The sequence below is a fragment of the Ctenopharyngodon idella genome, chromosome 17 (genome assembly GCF_019924925.1).
Source record: "Ctenopharyngodon idella isolate HZGC_01 chromosome 17, HZGC01, whole genome shotgun sequence".
Classification (NCBI taxonomy): domain Eukaryota; kingdom Metazoa; phylum Chordata; class Actinopteri; order Cypriniformes; family Xenocyprididae; genus Ctenopharyngodon; species Ctenopharyngodon idella.
In genome coordinates, this window is record NC_067236.1 from 9,232,830 (window position 1) to 9,254,532 (window position 21,703).

The 21,703-nt window shown below is 37.0% G+C and overlaps 4 protein-coding genes across 8 annotated transcripts; 1 reads left to right on the top strand and 3 right to left on the bottom strand.

Annotated features, from left to right (window-relative positions):
• Positions 1 to 31: 31 nt before the first annotated feature.
• cinp (cyclin-dependent kinase 2 interacting protein) lies at positions 32 to 1,547 on the bottom strand. Its single transcript, XM_051867598.1, has 4 exons — positions 1,167 to 1,547; positions 896 to 1,028; positions 687 to 816; positions 32 to 355 (listed from the first exon to the last, which is right to left on the bottom strand). Exons 1-4 carry the CDS (start codon positions 1,331 to 1,333, stop codon positions 153 to 155), a joined length of 633 nt encoding a protein of 210 aa, XP_051723558.1. The 5' UTR covers positions 1,334 to 1,547; the 3' UTR covers positions 32 to 152.
• haus2 (HAUS augmin like complex subunit 2) lies at positions 1,542 to 11,317 on the top strand. 5 transcript variants are annotated; one of them, XM_051867594.1, is made up of 9 exons: positions 1,542 to 1,676; positions 2,317 to 2,479; positions 8,429 to 8,474; positions 9,722 to 9,827; positions 9,912 to 10,007; positions 10,109 to 10,178; positions 10,295 to 10,427; positions 10,555 to 10,663; positions 10,890 to 11,317. In XM_051867594.1, the coding sequence occupies exons 4-9, from the start codon at positions 9,741 to 9,743 to the stop codon at positions 11,046 to 11,048; spliced, it is 654 nt and encodes a 217-aa protein (XP_051723554.1). In that variant the 5' UTR covers positions 1,542 to 1,676; positions 2,317 to 2,479; positions 8,429 to 8,474; positions 9,722 to 9,740; the 3' UTR covers positions 11,049 to 11,317. The 5 variants fall into 5 exon arrangements, with proteins under 5 accessions (XP_051723554.1, XP_051723556.1, XP_051723555.1 ...); XM_051867596.1 differs by lacking the exons at positions 1,542 to 1,676; positions 2,317 to 2,479 and adding an exon at positions 7,832 to 7,847; XM_051867595.1 differs by lacking the exons at positions 1,542 to 1,676; positions 2,317 to 2,479 and adding an exon at positions 8,065 to 8,210.
• adprs (ADP-ribosylserine hydrolase) lies at positions 3,167 to 8,214 on the bottom strand. Its single transcript, XM_051867592.1, has 6 exons — positions 7,973 to 8,214; positions 5,361 to 5,457; positions 5,073 to 5,280; positions 4,455 to 4,642; positions 3,781 to 3,881; positions 3,167 to 3,704 (listed from the first exon to the last, which is right to left on the bottom strand). The coding sequence occupies exons 1-6, from the start codon at positions 8,145 to 8,147 to the stop codon at positions 3,328 to 3,330; spliced, it is 1,146 nt and encodes a 381-aa protein (XP_051723552.1). The 5' UTR covers positions 8,148 to 8,214; the 3' UTR covers positions 3,167 to 3,327.
• Positions 11,318 to 11,523: 206 nt separating the features above from the next.
• On the bottom strand, positions 11,524 to 20,815 carry heatr4 (HEAT repeat containing 4). The gene is made up of 14 exons (XM_051867591.1): positions 20,619 to 20,815; positions 19,915 to 20,450; positions 19,432 to 19,613; positions 19,130 to 19,312; positions 18,773 to 18,916; positions 16,675 to 16,851; positions 16,361 to 16,530; positions 13,919 to 14,023; positions 13,709 to 13,827; positions 13,450 to 13,630; positions 13,259 to 13,328; positions 12,986 to 13,175; positions 12,828 to 12,906; positions 11,524 to 11,661 (listed from the first exon to the last, which is right to left on the bottom strand). The coding sequence occupies exons 2-14, from the start codon at positions 20,445 to 20,447 to the stop codon at positions 11,569 to 11,571; spliced, it is 2,226 nt and encodes a 741-aa protein (XP_051723551.1). The 5' UTR covers positions 20,448 to 20,450; positions 20,619 to 20,815; the 3' UTR covers positions 11,524 to 11,568.
• Positions 20,816 to 21,703: the final 888 nt, after the last annotated feature.

Below are 21,703 nucleotides of genomic sequence, written 5' to 3' on the forward strand. Positions count from 1 at the left end.
AAGACTGCTTATAAGTTATGACAAGGAAGTATTACAGTATATAAATAGCATTTTATTTTTTCTGAGAGAAATTTGAAGGTTAAACAGATTAAAGCTATATACATGTGGTGATATGCTTTCAATTTGTCCTCATGCATGGATTCCAGACTGAATTACAAAGGTATGTGACCTGTTTCTAATAGCAAACTCTTTAGCAGCAGTTTTCCACTGTCTTCAATGTAGGGTTGATATAGCCAAGATGACAGGTAGACCATTGAAAGATCAGCATTAGAAGTGTGGGCCAATTCCTGTAGTATGGTCTTCTTCAGAGCCAACTCCTGTTTGTATGACTCGTAAAGCTTAGAAGACACTTCAGCTGCCATGAAGAAGACAAAGAAACATAAGGTCAGTGACATAGGATGTAAGTGGACATTTTAAAAACCACTTTGAGATTACATAGGATTTATGTGTATTTCAGCTACCAATCTTTGCAAATAATATGTGATTATACATATTATGGTTGTCTTAAGGGGTTACATTTGCAGGGTAAACATGATGACTGCTTCAGAATAGACCACACACCTAAATTAATCAGTATTTAATATTAATTTAAGATTAAGTTAACTCTGGACATGCAGATCAAATTAATAAAAGAAAATGGGATGACTTGGCACTTGGTGTATGATTATGATGAGCTTTTCTTTTACCAAAGTTTTGAGTGGGCCACGTGTGAAACAGTGGTTCTGTTCTTCCTTTCTCTCCATACTGGAATGATTCTAGCTCACAGATCCCGCGCTCAGCAAGGACTATCTTCTCCATCTTTGACAGTATGTTTGCCTTTGGTGAAACAATTTAGACTACATAAAAATGTCACAAAAATAAAATACTGGTAAAGCTCGTTATCCAAAAAATGTACCATTTTATCCACAACATCTTGTAACTTCACACATTCTTCCTCAAGCTCTTGGTTGCTCTGTTTAAGATTCTCTGAAAATTCTCCAGCTGCCAAACTGCCTCCTTCCATCACGATATCAGACTCGGTATTTGATCTGGGAACAGAGATGACAGAGAAAACAGGCTACAGGTGTCAAAGAGCAGGCAGATTTATATAAATATTTGATTATATTTTAATGTATAATTTCTTTATATTTATAGTATTTATTGTTTAATTGACACATTAAACTTACTTTTTGTTCAGTCCCAGATTAACAATTTTAGTCGCAATCGTGGATCCTTCGTCATTTAATCGCTCCCATTTCTGGATGAGATTATGCCAATCTGCGGCGTTATCCTTTATTTTCCTGGCACTTCCGGTCAAATTGCCCTTTTTTCCTGGGGTCGTGGACTCCGACATTATGCATTTATTATTATTAATATGTACAATAAATCAACAGCAGCTGGATTAGGTTGCGCTTTTCCTCATAACGTAATATATTACCTCAGGGCAAAAGATCTATTTGCAAATTTGTCTCCTCTGTATAGTTGTCATTTTATTCCTTTATACAATCAAAGTGTTTTAATTCATAACAATCAAAAACATCGCAGAAACTCACGTGTTTCTTCTACTCTTCTCTACTTCTACAGTTTCATGCTATGACAATTGCAAAGTGCGTTAGTGCCACCTACTGGAACGGATGTGTCATTATTTTTAAGAATCCTGAGTCCATCGATCACTTTAACTGCTTGAATGCATGCAGGTAGGAGCTATAAAATTATTTAAAGGGTTAGTTCACCAAAAATAATGTCATTTATTATTCACCCTCATGTCGTTTTACACCCGTAAGACCTTCGTTCATCTTCGGAACACCAATTAAGATATTTTTGATGAAATCCGATGGCTCAGTGAGGCCTCTATTGAGAGCAAAGCCATTCAAACTCTCAAGATCCATAAAGGTACTAAAAACTTATTTAAAACTTGTTCAGTGGTTCTATCTTAATATTATAAAGCGACAAGAATACTTTTTGTGCGCCAAAAAAACAAAACTTTTCAACAATGGGCCGATTTCAAAACGCTGCTTCATGAAGCTACTGAGCTTTATGAATCTTTTGTTTCGAATTAGTGATTCGGATCTCCTATCAAACATGAGGGTGAGTAATAAATTACATTATTTTCATTTTTGAGTGAACTAACCCTTTAAGTCTTTAGTGCAGTCTTACATTTAATATATATTACTTAATTATATTATTTAGTGAACTCTTGGTTTGTAATTGGACCACAGACCTCACATGCATAGAACCAATTAAATTATTTTTAGCCAGATTCTGATTGCAATTGTCGATGTTAATAATTTAACGTTACTTAATAATGTAAAAAGCTCTTCGTGCTTTGTCTCTTAGGTCATTAACAGCCTTGAAGTGATGTTTATACAAAGGTTTGAGTGTTCAAGAGACATGTCTAATTTGAAATTATGATGTTGGTCTTGTCGACTGTCAGACGATAAAACAGTCAACAACTGTAAACACTGCTGAGACTGCTCCTTACTCGCTACAAAGTAAGCAGGTGAGTTTCACACTTTTATATAGTCCATGTCACGTTCTAAAACTCTTGGTATTCATATATTACCTCATAAGGGCTCATACAGAGCTGAGAGCAGGAGATTTTCACACATATTTGTTTTTCAAGTGTTGTATTTATTAATTATAATCTAACAATCTTCAGAAGTATGTTATTATATATTACAGGTTTGAATTTCCCTGTTCCTGAAACTTTGCCCACAGGCCATTAAATGATTATTTCATTTACCTGAAGTGGCTTGAAGGAAGTTGTTGCATTTCCTCTCACAGCCACATAATGGGCAGCAGACATTGCTTTCATCATTAAAAATTAACGAGCATCACCCTACCATCCTAGGTTTTGGAAATTAATGTGGAAAAATACTGGAAAATGTAGTAGAATTTTTGTACTGCCTGCTTTTCCCCTAATGTTAAAATAATAATACTAAATAAACATACTAAACATGGGAGCCATTTGTGTAAAAGGCTGTTTATATGTGTGTATTCAAATCATATTATGCTGCTAATATAAATTGTAATTAAAAAATTAGTGTTAAATTAGATAAATGCAAAAATGGAGACATGTTCACTAGTGAACTTCCAAACCCCACTGTATCACTGTATCATATGTAGTTTTTAGAACCATTTTAAATGTGACAGAAAGAAAGAATAAAACACAAGATTAGTACCAATGGAATGATACAATTTTCCTCTTTTTATTGTAAACATTTTGAACTGAAGGTTCACAATTTTATAAACACAGATGATGGTATATTATCAAGTGCATTTGACACTAAGTGCCAAGTAATGTTTCTCTTATGTGTGGCTGTATGTTGCATATGGCTGTGTAGAGGGTCAGTCAGTTTTTGTAGTGTGCTGATCACTGGTATGTGTGTGCAGTTGATTGTTCTTGTAGCTTGTTGTCCCCCTGTCCTCTTCGAACTGTGGAAGGCAGTAAAGATCATACAAACGGTGCGCCAAATCATCGGCCTCCGCCACCCCTTCGCAGCTCTTCTGCCAGCTCTGGGGAATGGAGTCAATGCCATAATGTGCCCCTGCAATTGCCCCTGCCATGCAAGCAATTGTGTCAGTGTCACCACCCAGAGCCAAGCTGTAGGCTATTGTCCTCTCCAGTCCTCCGAACTGCTCTGGCAGCCCTTCCCGGGGCTCCAAACAATGCAGCACGCAGAAGATAGCTGTAGGCACGGACTGTAAGGCAGCGATGCCATTTCCTAATGCAAAGAAAGAGTGTCATTTACAAGAAAAACACAGCAGAATGCCATTATAAATGATCAAATCGATACTAACCCAGTTCAGATATGACCTCCTCAATGCTCACACTTTTCTTGTCCATAAGTTCTTTCACCATGTGCAAACGTGAGCAATATGGGAACTCTGATAAATTGAGTCTGTGGAATAAAACATTGTGGGTCAGAACCATAGATAACTCTTCTTAAAGTTGGCATGAAATGGAAGTTGCGACAGTGTTTTCTTCCTTATTGTGATGTATATTCGAGTGTAACGGCTTCCCAAACAAGAAATAAATGTAGGGTGGGACTTGATTTTGTCCATGTGTAATTGATTGGATGGTTGTGGCTTGCTATTGCTGTGATCTCATGTGAGTGACAGGTTGTCCCACCCTCGCACCAGTAAACACGTCATCAGAAAAGATAAGAGATGTGGTGGCAAGAGAGGGAGGGGAAGTTATTTTGATTAAAGATTGGGAGCATGAATTTAAATATATATGTGTTTATAACAAATACTGCAATATTATTCCATTAAAAATCATTTTAAAGTGATAGTTCAGCCAAAAACCCTGTAGCTCAAACCGTAGAGCATGGTCCTAGCAACACTAAGATCATGGGTTTAACGCTGCACAGACAAAAACAGTTTAAACTTAAAAAATACCTGGGTATTGTTGGGTAACCTATCCCTTTAAAAAACAAACAACTGAAGTTAATTCTTTTGATGGGCTCACTTACGCTTTAGCATCAAATTGGGCTGCTTCATCTCGTTCCATCGCTTCCATTTCTGAGATCAGTTTGTCGATGAATTCTTTCGGCATAGCCAAAGCGCCCTGGAGAGACAGATGGACAGCAAGGGCCTGCAACACCGCCCCGTTGTAACCCAAAGAGCATGAGTGTGTTAACATAGCGCCAAGCCGCGAGTACTGCCAAAAGCAAATGCAAGGACAGAATGTTAGTCCAAATTAGCCTTTCAAACTAAGTATTTGTTTTCAATATTGATATATTAAATTAACCACAATTCATTTTGTGATTCCAGAAGTTTCAAGAACTGCATGTTCTTTAATAAAAACAATAGATACGTAGAAAAAAAATCCTTGATTTGATGTGTTTTTAGCATTCTAAATTAGATTTTTAATTATAGTTTTTTTTTTTTTAAATGAGTTTTTTTTTAAAATATATTAATACAATTTAGTGGTTAAGCCATCTGGTTGAGAACCATTGATTTAAACATAAGAATTTTCATTATATAGAGTCTAAAGCTATTGCTGGTTGCAATCCAGTCTTTTTATGGCAACTTAGTCCAAAATGCTAAAAGTCTACCAGTTTAGATTCGACAGTTGGATAACTTTTCACCTTGCGGACATCATCGCAACTTTTAAAGGCCAGGGCAAAAGGCGCTGCTCTCATGGCACCTCCATTCCCGAAAGAACCGCGGCCGCCAAACTGTGCCTGTGCGGGCTGGAAGACATCCTTCAGATAGGGCGATGCAAGCTTCCGCAGTACCTGTACGACACCTGAGCCATAACCTCGGTCTGGAGCAAGGTTATACTCCTTTGCAAATCTGGAATGAAGTAAGATGCTCAGGAAAAAGCAAATACTTGCTTAAAAGGACTCTTTTAGCCATTTCCAGCAGTACTGTACCTTCGAGCCATGTCTCGTTCATCAAACGCCATCCTGGTGAGGAGTGAATCTGCAACGCATCGCATCATGGCTGTATCATCACTGTACTGAAGAATTCCTGGATAAAATGTAGATGAGATGTTGTGTAAAATGAACTAAGAAACATTGAATTTATAGTCAAAAATGTTTAACGAATGTAAAATTGTGACGGTCACTCTTAACCCTCTGGTAGTCTTTGGACCGAAAAAAATGTACGTTTTTAAAATTTGGTACGAATGATACAAAACTTGGTGACTTTTGTGGCACTTGCAATATGAACACACACAAAAAAATTGTGGATAAAATTAGAAAAGGCTAAATGGTTGGCGCTTTGTCACCAATCCTGTTTGTGATATTCATGGACAGGATATCGAGGCGTAGTCGTGGTGGGGAGGGGTTGCGGTTCGGTGGGCTGGGGATCTCATCGCTGCTTTTTGAGTGTGAAGCGGCTGGGATGAGGATTAGCACCTCTAAATCTGAGGCCATGGTTCTCAGCAGTAAACCGATGGAGTGCATGCTCCGGGTAGGGAATGAGTCCTTGCCCCGAGTGAAGGAGTTCAAGTGCCTCTGGGTCTTGTTCAAGAGTGAGGGGACAATGGAGCGGGAGATTGGCCTGAGAATCGGAGCAGCGGGGGCGGTACTGCAGTCGCTTTACTGCACCATTGTGACGAAAAGAGAGCTGAGTCGTAAGGCAAAGCTCTCGATCTACCGGTCAATTTTCGTTCCTACCCTCACCTATGGTCATGAAGGCTGGGTCATGACCGAAAGAACTAGATTGTGGGTACAAGTGGCCGAAATAGGTTTCCTCAGGAGGGTGGCTGGCCACTCCCTTAGAGATAGGGTGAGAAGTGTGGCCATTCGTGAGAAGCTCGTAGTAGAGCCGCTGCTTCTTTGCGTTGAAAGGAGCCAGTTGAGGTGGCTCGGGCATCTGGTAAGGATGCCCCCTCGGGCGCCTCCCTAGGGAGGTGTTCCAGGCACGTCCAGCTGGGAGGAGGCCTCGGGGAAGACCCAGGACTAGCTGGAGAGATTATATCTCCACATTGGCCTGGGAACGCCTCAGGATCCCCCAGTCAGAGCTAGTTAATGTGGCTCAGGAAAGGGAAATTTGGGGTCCCCTGCTGGAGCTGCTGCCCCTGCGACCCGATCTCGGATAAGCGGTTGAAGATGGATGGAAAATGCAGAGCAATTTTTGGGGTACAATCTACAAATAAACTACAATAGTCGTTGATAAGGTCTAAATACAGTAGTCAAGATTTGAAGTGGATCAATAAATTCAGTTGTCCTAAGAAGAAGGTTTTGGGAGAACTTTGATAAAAGGTTTTGACCCACTTCAAATGCTGACTACTGTATATATACAAATGTGAAACATAATAAAATTATGTCTGAAAATACTCTTATAAGCAACTTGGGAGTACTCCGCCCTATATACAGTTGTGGTCAGAATTATTGGCACCCTCGGTAAATATGATCAAAGATGGCAGTAAAAATAAATCCTTTCTTATCTTTCATTCAAAAAAATTCACAAAAATCTAACCTTTCATTAAAGTAAAAGAATTGAAAGTGGGGGAAAACAACATTGTCCACAGCCCAAGATCTGCACAGCTGGCACTAATGAAACCGACGTTTGGCATTGGCACGAGTGACCAAAGGTTTGGCTATAGCAGCTTGACCATGAATATTGACTCTGTGGAACACAGACAGTTTTGATGGAAACAGCTGAGTCAAGTGTGTGCACTTAATTCTGCAGTGAGTTGGGCAGCTGTGGTTTTATGTTTTTTGGTTACAATCTGGGTTAGTATCTGGACATCCCTTTCAGATAGCTTCCTTCTGCGCCACAGTTACTCCTGTTGGATGTGGTTCCTCTTCGGTGGTGGTATGCCAACATTACCCTGGATAGTATAGCTCTCAATACGCCACAAAGACTTGCTGTCCAAGCCAGCAAGATGCGCACCAACAATTTATGTTGCGTGGATTGCAATATTTTATGTACAGCTGTGCTATTGCTCTGCAATTTCAACCTTCACACTCTTCTCTTACTGATGGAATGTAAAATCAGTGAAAATTGCCCAACAGGCTGCACATATATAGGCGTGAATCCTCCAAGACTACAGTAGCCAATGTTTCAGTTTCACTGTCCAACTACTGGATGTGTATATATGTAAATATGACTACACAGACATCTAGTAATCTGTCCTTCATCCATTTGATTTTAAATACCTTTACTCCATTTTTAACCTAAACCATGTATAAATTTAAATAGTTTTATATAGAAATAAGTAGTGCATCCGGTGAATATTACCTAGTAGTACCATGAAATTCCCTACAAATAAAATGTTATGCTTTCGGTCTGATCGCTAAAGATCACGAGTGTGACCACTAAGTGAGGAATACCAGAGGGTTAACAACGACTTCAGGACATGCCAAGGGTTATATATCTCATATTAGTACGTGATATGGCCTTCTGATATGGTAATACTGCCGTAATTTCAGAGATTAAATATAGAGTATAAGTGCGTCATTTGGGACGCAACTTTGACTAAATAGGCTCATTTAATAATATAAAATGTACAGCGTAAACATAGGAGAATGCTCACCATCGCCCCGTGTTTCATCATCCAAAGCGCTGAGATGCTGAAGGACTCGATCCAGAGGCACATCAACAGCGCCTTCGAACTCGCCGCCTATACAGTCACCCAACACCGAACCGACCAGAGCGCCGCGGAACCGGGACAGCATCACTGGCGCTGCTATACGCGCCGCAGCCGACATTTCTCTTACTATATCTTAATGTAAATGTAAACTGCACTTGAGAAACAGATTGAGACGACCCTTGTATGAATCTAGCACAGTGACATCTGGGGTTTGTTTTGCTGGACTGTTGTCATTGTGTGACCCGCTTCTTACTGCACCATGTCAAATAAAACCGCATCACGATCCATCAAACTACTCGCGCATATAATAATTTCGACTGACTAACTAAAACGGCTATACCTAACTTTGCAGAAAGGATTGTTTCTATTTCACTTAATGCCTTAATTTCATTATTACAGAATCGCTGCGGACCAAGGAAAACAGCAATGGCGTGCAGCTGTTGAAGTAAGTGATGTACGTTTCGATGTGTGCTGATTCGACAAATTCTAAATTCGGAAATGATTTAAATCACGGATATAAGACTGTTATAGGCAAGTCATATATATATATATATGTATACTTTTGTAATTTATTTATAAATAATTTAAACTACTAATAAAAGTGCACACTTGTTCTTCTTTGTGGGTATTTGTGAATCTGCTGACTTGAAAATATAGCACGATGAAGGAAGCGCATCACGCTTCATTTTCTATGATCTGTATGTTATATGCTTATTATTCAGGTCAGCGATTAATCCTGTTCTAATGTATGCTTATGTTGACGATATCTGCGCTTCTTATACGCTTGCGTAGCTGTGCTAGTGTTCAAGTGAGAAGTTACAAAGAGGCGGTAGATTGAAACAACACAGAAGGGTTGTTTTTTTTTGCCAATATCAGGCAGATAGAGGACATCGCATTCATAAACGACAGGTAATACGACTTGAAAATCACAAGTCACGCAGCAATATAGTCAGCATTTATATTAATAACAGTTGAAACATAGCAACGGCCTTGTTAGAGCAACAAGCTGTTTATCTAGTTTTACTTTAGAAAGAAAATCACTGAGCGTTCATCGTTTTAAGAGAGTTAGAACATGTTTTATGAGAGTTCATTTTAAGTCTCCAATGTCCAGGAGTGGACCACGGAGCCCTTAAAGGTGTAGTTACCTTTTGAAAATTAAAGTCACCATGAAATTAAAGTGGACAATTATTATTTTTTATGGAATATTGCAATATTTATTATAAACGGTGTATCCAGGCACGTCATTATTTTTTTAAACAAATGCGCTGTCGTAATCTTTTTTTATTTATTTATTTTTTAAATCCTTCTCTGATGACATGTTTACTGGCGGTAGGGCGGACAACAATACAATCTAATTTATGTTTTCTTGTTTTTACTAAGGTATACGTTACAATAAATGGGGAAAAAGACTTCCGTTTCATGCTGACTTTAATTATAAACGTTTTGCATTTGCTTGCAAAACATTTGCGTTCACTGAGAAACGTGATTTTGGTTTCTCGGGGGAAAACATTGAAATATAATTTTTCCTACCATTTGATTTTTTTCCCCCATCACAATGTCCATAGGATCTGTATAACAAAAAGTTGTAATCTGTTAGTTTTAATAAAAATGAATCCCTGGGACATGAAAATGTCCATATCTGAAGAAACAACTTAATTTATTAGGCTTTATTGTTTGTATTATTGCCATCAGGTCTGAAATCTTGTATGTTATGAATCCCTGGGACCCCATTACTTACACAGTGACACCTGCTGCTAAGATTTTAGCAAGATGTGTAACATCAGGCACCATGACACAGGTAAACTAAGAGATTATTTGTTTGACATTGATTATAAATTGTTCTGATGGTTAATGTTATGCCTTTGTATTATGAATTTTACAGGAAGAGCTTGATGCTGTCCCACGGGAATCAGAAGTATTTTCCTCATCTTTACTTGAAGCTGAGCAGCTCAGCAGAATTAGACATGATCTTGATCAGGTTGAAAACGAACTAGAGCCATGAAAACATTTCACCACTTCTCTGATTTACAACCCTTAAACAACTGAAATGATTTTCTATTTGTCATCATTTTGTTTTAGACTAATTTAGATTTAGAGCTGCTGAGGCTGGAAAGAGACGGTGCAGACGTCACTCACAGTCATTACCTCAGTAAGTGTTGGAAACGGAATTGTGCACATACATTGACTTTTCAACATGGATTTACACATACTCTAACTTTATACTAGAAGAATTTAATTTTACTTATAAGTGTGTTTCGTCTTAAGGTCAAAGGTTTGCTTCCTTGCAACAGTTTACTTCCCACCTTCAGGAAGTGTTGCGAGAACAGACAGTCCTGCGAGAGAGACTTACAAAGCCACTGTGTCAGCAGAACCTGCCCATTCCGGCTGATCTTCACAGGTCAGAGGCTTTTAATGTGCCACTCATACAAAATGGCTTTCGTTTAGAGATTTAAATTGTACTTTTGTATTGAAATATTTACTTACAGCATTGATTATTGTTTATTGTAACATAAATCTGTGTACAGATATGTGGTAGAGCTCATGGGGATGGTGGTGGAGTTTATTCAGAACTTGGAAGTGAAAATTAAGATGGTTCGAGCAATTCCAAACACTGAAAGTTATCTGAGTAATCTGGTAAGTGTATATATACACACTCGTACACAGTATATGTCTTTTTTAATGAATCAGTCAACATGAATGTGCTCATTAGAACTAAAAATGTACGGAATATGGTGGTTAAATGTTCATATAAATGTTATGCTTTGAAACCACTGTCTATATGTGAAGTTCTTTACCTTTATTCTTACAAACCTGTCATGTTTATAATGTAAGTGCATATGTTAACTGTTTTCCCCATCAGAACAATGGCAGAACTCAACTGCTCGCTCAGGTCACTGAGGTCGAGAACCTGTACAAGCAAGTTCTTAAGCGACGAGGACATTCACAGACACGTCTATTTGATAAAGATTTTCAGAATGAAAATCACTCACTGTTTGTTCAGGATACTAGTGGACAGTAAAATGATAAAATGAACTAATTACAAAATCATTGACTAGATTTAGTATACATTTTTACATTTGTATTTTCTGTATACATCTAACTATAAGCTTTCATATTTTGTTTAATATTGTCTGTATTCCGTGTACCTAGTGGTTGGTGACAAGGAACTTCGATACATTAGAGAGAACAGATTTATGGAGTATATTCTGCGGCAGTATGTAAATTTTCAGGCACGTTTCATTTTTTGTAAGATTTTCTTTTATAATAATAATAAATAAATGTTCCACATTTCAGACCAAAACCGGAGGGTTTCAGTGCTGGTAACCAGCATCATGTATTATATTATTTTTTTTCTATCAGTGTAAAATTAGTGAACTGCTGGATACCTGATCCATCAAAGCATTTCTGGACATTTGTAGTGGCTTGCTTAGACATCAGTGACTGCAATGGATGATTTGTAAGTGGAACAACTCAAAAGATTTGATTTAGTGTTCAGGCTTTTTAATATTTTATATAATAGGACAAATGAAACAATAAATTCAGCACAATAATTTCTGCTGTTGCTGCTTTCCCATCTCTTCTATTAAGAGCACTTTCTGTGTAATGATGTGTTTTGTACACAACAGCTCCACCTATAGAATAACAGAAAAAGAGCAACTTGTAATTAGTGTGATGCTGAGACATCTTTTTCTAGAGCAGTGATTCTCAACCAGGGGGCCTCAGAAAAGGGCACATTTTATTGCATTAAAAAATAAATTGTATACACCTGTTGCATTCCCGGGGTCCATTTGGACCCTGTGGAACATGAGCTTATAATGCAGTCATAACTTAAATTTTTCTTAACTAAAACCATATATCTGATCAGTAACTTTATCATTAATGATCGAATGCACAAAAAGTTCTGAAAGTTACCATGTTTTTACCATGTTTTTTATTAATTGAAATATTGAGAAATTCTTTGAAATTTAAAATCTAACAAGAAATATAGCAAAAACCAGTGTGATGCAGGAAAAACTAAACATTCTTTTTCTAACAAAACAACAGTAATCTGAAATATTTTCAAACAAAATATATTCATTTTAGTTGCATAAACTTTTACTTTCAGTTGAAAAAAGTGGGGAAAATGGGTGTGAGAGTGTAGGAAAGATGATAAATGTATTTTACAGATATAATTTAAGACAAATCCAACTAATAGATGTAAAAAATAAACAAAACATCACAATTTTATATGTAAAGCCATAGTTCACTTTGGGTCAAAACAGACCCAAAAGCAAAAGATGTTTGTGTAACAATTCAGTTTAAATTATTATATCTTAATTATTATATTCTTTTTTTTTTATTATTATTGTAAAAATCTGAAAAAAAGTGTATTTTGAGAGTTTTAACACATATCCAAAGTTTAATTTTTGTACTAAAAACTACAGATTAAAAAAAAAAATGTGTGTACATCTTATGGGTCAAAACGGACCCGAATACATATGGAGCGGTTAAATAAATGAATTATTTTTATTATATTTGAATAATCTCTCCAGTATAAACTCTAGTAAAAATTAAAACACTAAAAAACATAAAATCAAGATATATATATATTTCTATACATTAATATTATATTATGAATCTTAATATATTAAATGGAAAATATTTGTTTTTATTAAAAAACAAAATGTAAAATAATAAAATATATCAATACTCCCCTTTTAAGGTTGAGAACAATTCACTGTTCTAGAACAAGATGCATTGAATAAACCAGCAGCAGCTGTGCCTGAACCAATAGTAACATATAGTGAAGTGTACTAACCTGGAGCTTTATCTCATGAATCTTGCTTTCATCTCCCTGCAGACTGTATCCATGCTTTTTCAGAAGACCTTTAATGTGCCTTAGTGAGAAATATGATTAAAGTAATGTTTAGAAAACAATTTTACTCCCAATAATGATAGTGGCCTATAAGCACACACCTCTGCACCTCAGCATTGGGTTCCAGCGCATAACGCTCTTGTAGGAAATGCTGTAACTCAGGGCCCTTTGCGTCTGAAGTGCTCAGGGCCTCACAGGCAGCAATGCGCACACTGGGCTCTTCCTCATGGTGTACAGCCCACATCAACAACTCCTGGAGAGCTGTGTTCATCCAACCTATTTTCTTTAAAGCTTCATTTATATAATAATATTTCTTTAGTGTAGTAATAAAAAATAGTAACACAGAATGGCTGCACATTAATTTTCAAGCTTACCATTAATTGCTTCCACTTTCACCTCCCATATTGGCTCATTCTGCATCAGGTTAATTAGCTGATTCAGGATCTGTGAACATGTTTTATGTGGTCAGTCGAGTGAACCCTCAATTTCTTTTTCACAGTCTTTGTATTGTTCACATGCTATCACAGATCTATTGTGCATTTGCACAGCTGCTTCATTTCCTCACCGACTGGTCTTCCATCATTAGAGAAGCTGCAGTCAAGCAAGCTTGTTTGCGCACAGTCACAAAGTCATCATTAAAGCACAGCAGGAAAGTGGGCAGTAGCTTGGGTGTCATTATTTTGAGCTGACCAATTAAGATCAGCGCTTCCACCCGCCAAGCGGTTGGGCCTTCCTCCAGCTTTGCGCTGTGGAGATATTGTTTGTCTGTTAAGAATGAACTGAATATAAATGTTGTGATGTGTCTGTTGGGTAGAGATAGTAACCTCAGCTCACTGTGCATCTCTCTGGCCTCGTTCAGTTCACTCAGAGCCAGTGCTGCAGCATGACGAACAGCACAGCTCCAGTCGTTCCACATCATGTGTATCAATTTGTTGCAAATATCCTGCAAGAGAAGCATTTCTATGTTCAACAATCATTATAGAGATATGTAGATATAGGTATCTGAAATGTCCTAAAGAATTACATTATGATACCTTGTTGACTGGACTTCTGAGCTTTGCAATGCTAGTACAGGCCTGAACTCGTGTTCTCCAGTTAGCGCTGTTTAACTCTTCTGCTAGAAGGGAGCGCACTACTGTCTGGATGGGAAACACCATGCAAAAGTTTGGGGTCAGAAATATGTTTTTGAAAGAAATAAATATTCATTGAGGGTGGATGCATTACATTGATCAAAAGTGACAGTAAAGACCTTTATGAGATTCCAGTTTCAAATAAATGCTGTTCTTTTGAACCTTCTATTCATCAAAGAATCCTGAAAAAAATGTAGCATGGTTTCCACAAAAATACAATTGATGTTAAGGAGATTTAACCAATCAGCGACGAACTTATTGGTGACGTCGGACAGTCAGCAAGCAGAGTTAAAGGATTAGTTCACTTTCAAATGAAAATTACCCCAAGCTTTACTCACCCTCAAGTCATCCTAGGTGTATATGACTTTCTTCTTTCTGATGAACACAATCAGAGATATATTAATAAATATCCTGATGCATCCGAGCTTTATAACGGCAGTGAGCGATACCACGAGTATGAGCTGCTGAAAGTGCTTCCATCCACATCCATCCATCATAAACATGTACTCCACACGGCTCCGGGGGGTTAATAAAGTCCTTCTGAAGTGAAGTGATGCGTTTGTGTAAAAAAAAACATCCATATTTAACAAGTTATGAAGTAAAATATGGTGTCCTGTCAGTTACACCTTTTCCGTTAGTTGAATAGGGAAGACGTAGGGCAAGCTTTTGAACTGCAAGAGTTTTACACTTTCTTCGTACCTTGAATACGGAAGGTGGTCTGGCGGAAGCTAGATACTTTACTTCATAACTTAAATATGGATATTTTTTTACACAAATGCATCGCTTCGCTTCAGAAGGACTTTATTAACCCCCCGGAGCCGTGTGGAGTATGTTTATGATGGATGAATGTGGATGGAAGCACTTTCAGCAGCTCATACTCGTTGGTATCGCTCACTGCCATTATAAAGCTCGGGTGCGTCAGGATATTTATTAATGTATCTCCGATTGTGTTCATCAGAAAGAAGAAAGTCATATACACATATGGCTTGAGGGCAAGTAAAGCTTGGGGTAATTTTCATTTGAAAGTGAACTAATCCTTTAAGAGAACACGCATGTATCTTCCTCTATCTTAACCTTCAAAGTTTACCTTCTGTGTGTGCGTTCATGATAAAATGCAAGTCTGTTTACTTGTTTGTGCCCTTTAGTAGGGTGAATTCAGGTTGATTGGGACACTTTTTCTAAGACATCTCAATGGCAAAAAGTGTCCCATTCACCCTATAGTTATTTGCCGTGTTACAACTTTTTCCGCTGTACTGATAGCCATAAATATAACAGATACACAAAGTTATTTAAGTTACTTAAGTTATTTAGTTGCTTTATTCCTTGCTTGTGGTTAGTGTAATGTTAACACCTTTAATTAGTTTCAAGTTAATAGTATCTGTCGTATTTTCCGTAACCCTGCCGATATACGATGATGACTCAGCGTTTTCTCGAGACACGGAGAATGCGCGATCCCTGTTGTGTTTATATGCGCCATCTAATGGTTAATTTCGGTAGTGCAGTCCAAACGCTGAGAATTGTACTGAATGTAGAATGACATGTACATTACTATTATGTATATTTTTAGGGCTGTCAAACGATTAATCGTATACAAAATAAAAGTTTGAGTTTGCCTAATATATGTGGGTGTACTGTGTGTAATTATTATGTATATATGAATACAAACACATTCATGTATATATTTGAGAAATATTTACAAGTATATGTATTTATTTATATTTTTATAGAATTTATATTATATATAAATAAAAATATTTTGTACATAAATAACATATTTCTCTTAAATATATACATTAATTTGTGTGTATTTATATATACATATTAATTACACACAGTACTCACACATATTTTATTTTGTATGCGATTAATCATTTGACAGCCCTTAATTATTAATTGTAATATGTTATTCATTTATTTATTTCACACACCCATACACACAAAAATATAAAGTAAAGATGAGAAAATTCTGAATCCTGTGATGTGTTTTTACTGATACCCTGGGGCGAGCACAATCTCCTGATCAGCACATTATTCAAACTCCTCTACAAATGATAATAAGAAATCTTTCTTGAGGGTCAATTCAGCATATTACAATTATTTCCTGAAGGATCATGTGACAAAGACTGGAGTAATGGTTGCTAAAAATTAAGTTTTGCCAAGACGTGAATTATATACGGTTATTTTAAACTAATATTTCACAATATTAAACGCAGCCTTGGTCAGAGACTTCTTTCAAAAATCGTATTAACCCCAAACTTTTTTATTTCATGTGAACAAGATAAACTAGTGCATGCAAAAATGATATAATCTTTCTTTTATGCAAAAACCATTGAGAGAGTCACTCACAGTCTTGCTGCTGATGTTAGAGAGTAACGTCAGAGACTGCTCCTGATCTGAAGGAGCGTCTCTGAGGAAGTGTTGTGACAGGAGTCTCTGTATGACAGCTTGACTTGCATCACCGTCTATCGCCAAGCACTGTGCCGCCACCCAGCTGTCTGCACCTGTGTCAGAGGGGTCTGAGTCATAACATATGATGGTCATTTTGAGTCAACATGTGAGTAGGACAGATTGCTTTACATTATGACAATAATGTTTGCTATTAAGTTTATTTTAATTGACATTTTTAGGTTTCAAGCAGTGGTATCCTTCCTTCTATTCACCTTGTTTTAACATGCTTCGTAGTAGGTCTCTGGCGTGTGCGTTAGGCGTCCTCATGGCATACAGGCACACTGCAGCAGCCATCTGAACTCTCTTCACTGGGTCCTCAAGGGCTGAGACAATTAGAGCATGCAGCTCCTGTGGTTCCACCTTCAACTTCCATTCCTTACTACGTTGAGCTGAGCAAAAAGGAATTAGCTGTCACTTTTTGAATAAATTAAATTCTATTATGTTATTTATTTATTAATGTCCTACTTCATTTATTGCCTTAAAAAGGGATTATATTATATTACAGTTGAGCTCAAAAGTTTACATACTCCTTGCAGAATCTAGAAAAATGATAATCATTTTAACAAAATAAGAAGGATCATGAAAATTGCATGTTATTTTTTATTTAGTACTTTCCTGAATAAACTATTTCACATAACAGTTATTTACATAAAGTCCACAAGACAAAACAATTGCTGAATTTATAAAAATGACCCTGTTCAAAAGTTTACATACCCTTGATTCTTAATACTGTGTGGTTACGTGGATGATCCACGACTGTTTTTTTTGTTGTGTGATGGTTGTTCATGAGTCCCTTGTTTGTTCTGAGCAGTTAAACTGAGCTCTTTTCTTCAGAAAAATCCTCCAGGTCCTGCAGATTCTTTGGTTTTCAAGCATCTTTTGCATATTTGAACCCTTTCCAGCAGTGACTGTATGATTCTGAGATCCGTCTTTTCACACTGAGGACAACTGAGGGACTCAAACACAAGTATTAAACAAGGTTCAAACATTCACTGATGCTACAGAATGAAACACGACGCATTAAGAGTCGGGGATGTAAACTTTTTGAATTGGATGAACAGAATAAATTGTACTTTTTTTGTCTTCTGGGAAACATGTAAGTATCTTTTGTAGCTTCCAAAGGGCAGAACTAAATGAAAAAATATGTTCTTTAAACAAAATAAAAAAACTTGCACATCAACTTCTTGTTCAAAAGTTTTCACCCCTGACTCTTAACGCATCATGTTTCCTTCTGGAGCATCAGTGAATGTTTGCAGCTTTTGTAATAGTTTTGTCTGAGTCCCTCAGTTGTCCTCAGTGTGAAACGATGGATCTCAGAATCATTCAGTCACTTCTGGAAAGGGTTCAAATATGCAGAAGATGCTGGAAAACTGAAGAATCTGCAGGACCTGGAGGATTTTTCTGAAGAAAAGAGCTCAGTTTAACTGCTCAGAACAAACAAGGGACTCATGAACAACCATCACAAAACAAAAAAACAGTCGTGGATCATCCAGGTAACCACACAGTATTAAGAATCAAGGGTATGTAAACTTTTGAATGCTATTCTGCTATTTTTTTGTCTTGTGGACTTTATGTAAACAACTGTTATGTGAAATAGTTTAAGGACAGTACTAAATAAAAAATAACATGCAATTTTCATGATCCTTCTTATTTTGTTAAAATGATTAACATTTTTGCAGATTCTGCAAGGGGTATGTAAACTTTTGAGCTCAACTGTATATTATATTATATTATATTACATTATATTACCATTCAAAATGTTTGAGGTCGGTAAGATTTTTAAATGTTTTTGAAAGACTTTTCTTATGCTCACCAAGGCTGCATTTATTTGTTCAGTACAGTAATATTGTGAAATATTTTACTATTTAAAAAAAAAAGTGTTTTCTACTTTAATATATTTTAAAATGCAATTCATTTCTGTGGTATATATGGTAAAGCTGAATTTTCTGCAATCATTACTCCAGTCTTCAGTGTCACGTGATCCTTCAAAAAATTATTCTAATATGCTAATGCGATGCTCAAGATTTGGTGCTAATGATGATAATACTACTACAAAACTGTTGTGCTGCTTAATATTTTTGTGGAAAACTTTGGTGAATAGAAAGTTCAAAAGAACAGCATTTACAGTATTTGAAATACATTTTTTGTAATAATGTAAAGGTTTTTACTGTCACTTGATTAATTGAATGCATCCTTGCTGATTAAAAGTATTATTTCTTTAAAAACAAATTTTATTGAGCCCAAACTTTTGAACTTATTTTATTTTATTTTAAATGAATTGAAAGATGAGTTTTTAGCTGACAGATTAACCTGCTTTGCCAAGGTGAAGCTCTTCTTGTGGTCCATTAACTGCTCTTGATGCACAGGTTATGATGGCCTCCAGCCGCACTGTGTTATTAGGGTCACTAAGAGCCATTTTTAGGCCCTCGATGGTCATGCTCCGCAAGGGCAACTCTAGATGAAAACACATAATTTTCCAAATGCCGTTTCTATGAGAGCAATTGATGCAAAAACAATCAAATGTATGCAGGTATTCAAGGTGCTTTCCTTCATACGACACACACTTTATATATTTTTATATATAGCTGTGTGCTTCATGGCTAGCTAACAAATCTATACATTTTTGTAAGTGTATTACTTGATAAATTTAATAAAAGAAACACCTACTGATGTTGCAGGCACTCCTCCACTTGTCAACTGCATAGTGAAGAGTGGAAAGTTCAGCCACAGATTGTTTAGGGATCTCAGGTTCCTGCTCGTTGAAGTCAGGAGGTCTGAGACCCTGCTTGAGGGCATAGTCAATACTGGTGGGCTGATCCACCCATCGCTGTTCTGCTTTTGCAGCTCTGCCTGCCAAATGTAAGACAGTAACCTAAATATTTAGGGCCACATATATGAACCTTTCAGCTTTCCATGTCACAATAACACTTACTTTAGTAAGTAAGTCTAGTAAGTTTTTAGTAATCTACCTGAGAAGATCTCCTGTTTAAAGACATTCTCTGTGACATGGCCACCGGCACGTGGATTCAGGATATCCTGCAGACGAGGGGCCTGTGGGATCTCAATGTGCTTGATGGTTATAGTGGCTGCTGACTTACTTAAGTGGTTCTGCACATTGATACTCACTGGAGAGAGCACATGACCTGGTATCCTGTTAAATAAGGACAGACACCACAAAAAACAAAACAATGTGAAATACAAGTGTATCTTGAGACTAAGTATGTGTATAAATTAAACAGTCCACCCAAAAATGAAAATTCTGTCATTATTTATTCACCTTCATTCCAAAACCGAAATTGTTTGGTTACCAACAAAATATCTTCTTTTTCGTTCCACAAAAAAAGTAAGTCATGCAAGTTTGGAATGACATGAGGGTGAGTTAATGATGAATTTTCATTTTTGGATGGACCTCCCATTTTGATGAAAGCAGAAGATTCCTGTGCCAGTTTTACCTGTGTTGTTTCCTCAGCTGCAACAGATGACTAGTCTTATTTTGTGCAAACTCCTGCCACCCGCTGCTCTGGGCTTCCCGATCCTCTGTTTGAGATTCCTTTAGACAGGTGTGCACATTCAACACCCTGACTGGTTTTGTCTTTCTAAACGCATCGCACATCTTGTTTTGATCACTAAGATTTATGAAAGATGCTTTGGTGTTCACTGCAGGAGCCTGTACTGAAATTCTGCCTTCTTCTTGGGTTAAAGGATTCATGTTGCAGTTTATATTTTTGTTCTCGTGCTTCTTTATTTTCTTTAATCTGGTACATGGTGCTAAAGGGCCTGTGGCTTGGAAAAGCCAGCCAAAATCAAATTTTCTGTATGAAATGGCCCCCATGTCATACATAACTTCTTCAGAGAAAGAAAGGCTCTGGCTTGCATTATTCAGAAATCGTTTGTAAAGACGCTCCTCTCTGCGCTTGCTATGGTGCTCTGGTCTCCAGTTTGCATGCTGTAAATACATGGTTGTCTGTGAGGTCTTATGGGACATTGTCTAAAAAAGGAAACAATGATCAAATAGAAATTGATTATTTGATTCTTAAAAAAAAAACACCCTTTTAGCTGTTAAAAGAAATCTGGACTTCGTTGTAAAACACTACATACTTTGAACACAATAATAAAAAAACAGTAGCCAATATGGTTACTATGTAAAGCCACCTACCGCCACACTCCACAAATCACGTCTCCACCGGAATCACAGCATAGAGATCACACTGGAAATTTCATAACATTTTTTTTTCAGAGCAGTTTATATCAAACGTTTCGACTTGCAAGGAGGGTAAAAAATACTTTTTAACAAAACAAGAAAAGGAGGTCGCTGACAAAGGCAAAGTTGCAGAGCTCAAATGTTGGCATAGCAACGAGACGCGTTTGTTTTCGCTGCAGAGCTGCTGCCATGCCTCCTTGACGTGAACGTAGTGATCTTCCCCATTCAGGGGCTTCGTCCTCCGGAGGTCGCGTTAAGGCTGCATACTTCATCGAGTCAGTCTCATTTAAGAAAAGTAACCGTAGTAAAATTGACTGTTATTCCTTGTAAGGTGTAAAATACTGTAATTTTTTTTATTACTTTGCAATCTAACGGTTACTTTTCTTAAATATGAGACTGACGCGATGACATATGCAGCCTTCAAATGCGACCTCCGGGACCCTTTTTACAGACTGTGATAACGCGTTTTAACGGTCATCAATATCGTAAATCCTGCAAAGTTTTTTATATTTTCATTTTAAAAAAGTACATTTATAACACTATATTTAGTATTATATTACATTTGCATCAAATTACAAAAAAAAAAAAAAAAGTTAACGCTGCTGTGACAGCATGGGAGTGACAGTAAAAATGGCATCTTTCTCTCTTCTGACTGCCGTTATCAATCGCTCTCTATTTTTTCCCTCTTTTTGAAAGTTGTGAAAACACTATTGTGGAGTTTTTTTCTTTTCTTTTGCTATTTGTTCAAATTCACTATTTGTTCAAACACAATGGAAATGGAAACAGCATTTCTGATGTAGAACCTGGAAGTGCTGAATGTAAACAGCTTATGAGAATGACACAGAAGAGAGGATATTGTTGAATAAAGTCGCTATTTTGTTTTGTTTTTTTGCACACAAAATGTATTCTCGTCGCTTCATAAAATTAAAGTTGAACCACTGCAGTCACGCCGACTGTTTTAACGTTGTCTTTAGTACCTTTCTGGACCTTGAAAGTGGTGGTTAAATTGCTGTATGGATGAGTCATATACCTTTCATCAA

Bases quoted from the DNA above. Each gene is read 5' to 3' on its own strand.
- cinp (XM_051867598.1), bottom strand. From the start codon at position 1,333: ATGTCGGAGTCCACGACCCCAGGAAAAAAGGGCAATTTGACCGGAAGT. The intron at 1,029-1,166 runs GTAAGTTTAATG...CTCTGTTCCCAG, and splicing joins AATCTGGGACTGAACAAAAA to ATCAAATACCGAGTCTGATA. The intron at 817-895 runs GTACATTTTTTG...GTTTCACCAAAG, and splicing joins AAGATGTTGTGGATAAAATG to GCAAACATACTGTCAAAGAT.
- adprs (XM_051867592.1), bottom strand. From the start codon at position 8,147: ATGTCGGCTGCGGCGCGTATAGCAGCGCCAGTGATGCTGTCCCGGTTC. The intron at 3,882-4,454 runs GTAAGTGAGCCC...TTTATTCCACAG, and splicing joins GCCCAATTTGATGCTAAAGC to ACTCAATTTATCAGAGTTCC. The intron at 3,705-3,780 runs GTTAGTATCGAT...TCTTTGCATTAG, and splicing joins GGAGGTCATATCTGAACTGG to GAAATGGCATCGCTGCCTTA.
- haus2 (XM_051867594.1), top strand. From the start codon at position 9,741: ATGAATCCCTGGGACCCCATTACTTACACAGTGACACCTGCTGCTAAG. The intron at 9,828-9,911 runs GTAAACTAAGAG...TGAATTTTACAG, and splicing joins CATCAGGCACCATGACACAG to GAAGAGCTTGATGCTGTCCC. The intron at 10,179-10,294 runs GTAAGTGTTGGA...TTTCGTCTTAAG, and splicing joins CACTCACAGTCATTACCTCA to GTCAAAGGTTTGCTTCCTTG.
- heatr4 (XM_051867591.1), bottom strand. From the start codon at position 20,447: ATGTCCCATAAGACCTCACAGACAACCATGTATTTACAGCATGCAAAC. The intron at 16,531-16,674 runs GTGAATAGAAGG...GTTATGACTCAG, and splicing joins ACGAAGCATGTTAAAACAAG to ACCCCTCTGACACAGGTGCA. The intron at 13,631-13,708 runs GTTACTATCTCT...ATATCTCCACAG, and splicing joins GAGATGCACAGTGAGCTGAG to CGCAAAGCTGGAGGAAGGCC.